Source organism: Ipomoea triloba, chromosome 16 (genome assembly GCF_003576645.1).
Source record: "Ipomoea triloba cultivar NCNSP0323 chromosome 16, ASM357664v1".
NCBI classification, from domain to species: Eukaryota; Viridiplantae; Streptophyta; class Magnoliopsida; order Solanales; family Convolvulaceae; genus Ipomoea; species Ipomoea triloba.
This window is the reverse complement of record NC_044931.1, coordinates 8379497-8385115: the sequence shown is the minus strand read 5'-3', so window position 1 is coordinate 8385115 and position 5619 is coordinate 8379497. Positions and strand designations below refer to the sequence as shown.

Here is a 5619-nt window from a genome sequence, read left to right as displayed (position 1 = left end):
AGGCGGGTGCTCGTTATTCTCTTGTCAGATTCACTTTCACACCCTTTTTTGTTTTGATTTTTTTTTCCTTTTTCTATTTTTTATATATTTCTCCTCTCATATTATCTTTCCTAAGTACACTTAAAAAAACTTCTGAAACATCACAAAAAAACACTACTATTACGGATGCTCTTCTCATCTCTTATTTTCTCTCCACTTCTTATCCCATTTTCTTTCTTTTTGTGAGTCTACTAATTTAAACTCCTACACATCATCTATTGTTTTATTCACTTTTCTATAATTAATAATTTCAACTCTATAATTATAATTTCGATGTTAAATACAAATTTTAAATACCAAAATAAAAATTTTGAAAAAATACTATATGTATAATTAATAAAATTAAAAATTTTAAAATAAATTTTATTATAAAAATTTACAAAATAAAATAACAAATAAAAAAAGGAAATCAAGCCGGCTTGATTTCAGTTACTCCGTATGAAATTCGGGTTCCCTGACCCGAGCCAATCACAACAAACCGGTAATACAATTCACAACTTTCTCTAACAGCCCTTAGAATGAGCGCTTAGCAGTCAACTCTCCATTCTCATGTACACTACCTGTTTCCGGCATTCTCTTAGCAGCCTATACCTCTGATCCGATCTGCCATTCAGATCACATTCTCCCTAACTGGTAAGCTCTATGTCTTGAAATCTCTGTTTGTAATTTGTTTGTATGTTGGCTTTTATATATTCGTAGGCGGTAGGCACAGTTTAATCGTAGAGTTCTTTTCTCCGCCTTTTTGTTGATTACGATTGAATCTTTGCTTGCGGAGACGCAGTGAGAAATTCCAGATCTATATCAAATGCATTGAAGATTTCGTGTTTTTTTTTTTTTTTTTTTTTTTNTTCCCTGACCCGAGCCAATCACAACAAACCGGTAATACAATTCACAACTTTCTCTAACAGCCCTTAGAATGAACGCTTAGCAGTCAACTCTCCATTCTCATGTACACTACCTGTTTCCGGCATTCTCTTAGCAGCCTATACCTCTGATCCGATCTGCCATTCAGATCACATTCTCCCTAACTGGTAAGCTCTATGTCTTGAAATCTCTGTTTGTAATTTGTTTGTATGTTGGCTTTTATATATTCGTAGGCGGTAGGCACAGTTTAATCGTAGAGTTCTTTTCTCCGCCTTTTTGTTGATTACGATTGAATCTTTGCTTGCGGAGACGCAGTGAGAAATTCCAGATCTATATCAAATGCATTGAAGATTTCGTGTTTTTTTTTTTTTTTTTTTTTTTNAAATGCATTGAAGATTTCGTGTTTTTTTTTTTTTTGAGGTGGTGTAATTTTAGGTGTCATTTGGATTTCCTAATTTCATTTAAGTTATATGCGTTCCATTTATCTTTACTATCATGTTCTAAGGTTCTTTTTGGCTGTCAGAATGATTTTGTTACCAGCAGTGCTTCTTTGGGCTGAATGATTATGAAGTATGCTTAGTTATGATATATGACATAATAAATGTCTATTCGGAGCATCTCTGGCAAATTTTACATTTTTGTGTTCTATATAAGCGTTTGAGTTTGCTAAAAGCAAATAAGTTCTGTTTATGCCTTCCATATCACACAAATTGTTTATGCTAACTTGCATCTTCTTTGTTAGGGTTTTAGCATTTACTTCCTGTCTAATTAGATAGCAATCTTGGGAGAAGAAGGAAGATAGCTGTCTTGTTTCACGCACCAGTCCTTTGTCTTTTCATTTGAGCTGTCTTGTTTCACGCACCAGTCCTTTGTCTTTTCATTTGACATATTAATTATGGCGCACCAGTCCTTTGTCTTTTCATTTGACATATTAATTATGGAGTATTTGGTGAAGCATATATCATTTGACATATTAATTATGGAGTATTTGGTGAAGCATATATCCCGTGTTCTACTAATTATGGAGTATTTGGTGAAGCATATATCCCGTGTTCTACTATGCTAGTGTGCTGTGTAACATACTAGCAGTTCCTTACAATACACTTCAAAAGAAAAAAAGGTTTGCTATGGTGGGGGATTTCGTGAATTAGTTTGTGGGTTATATCTGAAATTTTTGTATATTCAAAATAAAATTCAGGTGATACCCACCAAATTGATGCCCAACCTCACTCTCCAAAATCTACCTATCCATATTACCACCACTACAGAATGATCACTGCTAAATATCCAACATTTTGTTTGCCTGCCCTCATTATCCACAATTGCCCATTTGAAATCTATCTTCCGCAGTTCCACTAAGGACATCATTCATTGTTGTCCGTCCCATACCATCTAGTAAAAGAGCTTGGATATGCATATTTTGTTTGATTTTCACTGACTTTTAAGTTTTCCAAAAGTAGTGTCATTTGAAATCATGTTGGGTCATGATTTGGTTAAAATTAAAAGTAACAATCTGAACTGCAAACTTGATCCAAAGCAGATAATAGGTAACAATCTGAACTGCAAACTTGATCCAAAGCAGATAATAGATACAAATCTGAACTGCAAACTTGATCCAAAGCAGATAATAGATACAAAAGATTTACATCAATTAATGAATTTTGAATCCCATTATTATTTGTAATTTTATATCGTATCCTGATTTCATTTACTTCAATATCAAAACTATATTTCAGTTAGATTTTTAGTTTACTTTTTATATCTAAAAAAAAAGTTGATATTCAAATCCAAAAATAAAATCAGATTGGGCCTGAACCGCCTGATTTGATTTGAGATCCAACTTTGTTCATACTATTTTGACTTACCATTTACGTTCATATTTTTATAGGATTTTTTTTTTCAAATGAGTTCATATTTTATAAATGGGAAATAATTCAATTAGAACTTGTTTTTTATTTTTTTTTTCTCAAATTTCTAATGGATAATGAGAACTTAGAAAAATTTAGAAGATGGAGAATGAAATATATATTTTCTAAATAATCACACCCTAATAAGACTCTGCATTTTCCTTTCACTTGAGTCCAACATTTGTATACTTTTCAAACTGTCTGATTATGAAGTTCATCTAATTTTTTACATATGTATAATGCCATATACGATTTATTTGATTTTTCAACTGCATACTATGAAAATATTAAGTATCCTTGTGGTTGTGTAATTTGGATTTCATATACAAAATGTAGGCAGAAAGTTGGTGAATAATAACTACACAATAAGATGCCTGCACAGAAGATTGAAACAGGTCATACTGTCATAGTACATGACGTATCCATGGATTACTATGGAAAACGTGTGGCAACAGCTTCGTCTGATGCAATGATCAAAATAACTCGTGTGAGCAACAATTCTACTACGCAGCATCTTGCTACTCTAAGTGGTCATCGTGGTCCAGTTTGGCAGGTTGCTTGGGCACACCCCAAATTTGGTTCACTCCTTGCTTCCTGTTCCTATGATGGTAAAGTCATAATCTGGAAGGAAGGCAACCAAAATGAATGGACACAATATCGTGTTTTCAGTGAGCATAAATCATCGGTCAATTCTATTTCTTGGGCTCCCCATGAACTTGGGCTGTGCTTGGCCTGTGGATCTTCTGATGGATGTATCTCTGTTTATAGTGCCAGGTCGGATGGTAGTTGGGACACCAAAAGAATCGATCAGGCACACCCTGTTGGAGTAACTGCAGTGTCATGGGCTCCTCCAATGGTTCCTGGTGCTATAGTTGGCTCTGGTTTACTTGATCCTGTTCGTAAGCTTGCATCTGGTGGGTGTGATAACACAGTGAAGGTGTGGAAGCTCTGTAACGGCGTTTGGAAGATGGATTCTCTCCCGGCCCTTCAGAAGCACAGTAATTGGGTGAGGGATGTCGCGTGGGCACCCAACTTGGGGCTTCCAAAGTCGACAATTGCAAGTGCTTCCGAGGACGGGACTGTTGTTATATGGAGTGTGGCAAAAGAAGGAGATCAGTGGGAGGGGAAGGTTTTGAATGACTTCAAGAATCCTGTTTGGAGGGTTTCATGGTCTCTGACAGGAAACATGTTGGCTGTAGCCTCTGGGGACAATAATGTCACGCTGTGGAAAGAAGCAGTGGATGGGGAGTGGCAACAACTCAAAACTGACCATTAGAATTCTGGTTATGTAGAAATTGTGTTTCATTCACACCTTTTTTTTTTTTTTTTAAGTATTGTTTTAAACTATTCCTGTAAGGCTGTAATGTATTCGTTTGTTGATGGTCATGATTGATGATAGCCTTACTAATACCTTTCTACTGAATTTTCACTGTTATGTTCAAATTAGAAAGGAAAAAAAAAATTTGGTTCGGAATTAATACCCGACTGCTGAGTCTAATTGGCAATAAAGAAAATTGAGTGCCTGTTTGCTAATTAAAAATTTTCTCCAGAAAATAGAAAACAAAATTTTCCCTATCAAATATCCCACATTCTAAATTTGTTGATTTTATCATATTAAACATATATACATAGATGATGTTCCTATAAGAACCAACCACCCCGTGAGTCAATGAGAACTAATATGGTGCATTAAATTTGTGCATATAGAGCATTATGATATGTGCCAGATAGAGCATTATGAGGCAGGGGTAGGCCGGTCCACCTAGCCCGCGGGCCAACTTATCCAGTTCCACCAAGGAGCGGGCCCGCAGCTGCCCGCAAGTAGGGCCATTTTAACAACTCTACTTACACTTTATTGATCTTCATTATTTAGATCTTTAAGCCTTTAATATAATTCTTCAGTGTAATTAATGATTAATAGTATTATAAAAAAAAAAGAGTAAACATGACAAGGGTTCAAAAAAAGTTGAATAAAAATGTTAAAGTTTCAAATATCAGCACTTTTACTATACTATTTTGAACTTTGTGATCACTGTTTTGTTAGGAACATCATGTAATAGGTTTTGATGATACCAAATGTTAAGTAGAAATCCCCAAGTCTCGATACTTAGGCAAAACGCTGTAAGTTCGAAAAGTAAACTAAGAGCGAAAATACAACCGGGTAACTTGAGCTCAACTCGGAAGATATTTAAGCTTAAGGTAAACTTGTGTGAACATCTTAGAAAGTCTCGTGTTGTAATTGTATAGATAGATCAGGAGAACGCACGAGACAACACTGGAGGAATAAGGGTCTGCGAGACATCAACTAAGTCTCGAGACATAAGCAGAGTTCGAGAGGTAGGACCTCTCGATACAGCTATCCAGTGCAGAGTTCGAGAGGTAGGACCTCTCGATACAGCTATCCAGTTCGAGATTCGAGAGGTAGGACCTCTCGATACAGCTATCCAGTTCGAGATATAAACAGAGTTCGAGAGATAGACCTCTCGATATTTGAGTTCAAGACATCAAGCAATCAAGATATCAGCCTTGGTCTCGATACACTAACAATTCTCCAACAAAGCTGATTGACGGTCAGGAAACATACTTAAAGTTTGGAGAAGAAGAATATCATGGAGACAGAATAATGAAGAGGTGCCGAACGTGAGTTTTCAAAATGGACGGAAATGGATGACACATCAGATTTCCACCACAAACGGTCAAAAGGTGCACCAATGCTGAAGTGGTCTGATTCCCTACAAACAAGGAATAATGGGAATATAAAAAGAGTAACTTTTACCAAAAGACGAAAGTGGAGCATGGACTCAAGAAA

General features: G+C 35.8%; 1 protein-coding gene across 1 annotated transcript; it reads left to right on the top strand.

Moving 5' to 3' along the window:
• The first annotated feature begins 3180 nt into the window (after nucleotides 1-3180).
• LOC116007936 (protein transport protein SEC13 homolog B-like) lies at nucleotides 3181-4086 on the top strand. Its single transcript, XM_031248595.1, has one exon. It carries the CDS (start codon nucleotides 3181-3183, stop codon nucleotides 4084-4086), a length of 906 nt encoding a protein of 301 aa, XP_031104455.1.
• The last annotated feature ends 1533 nt before the right edge of the window (nucleotides 4087-5619 follow it).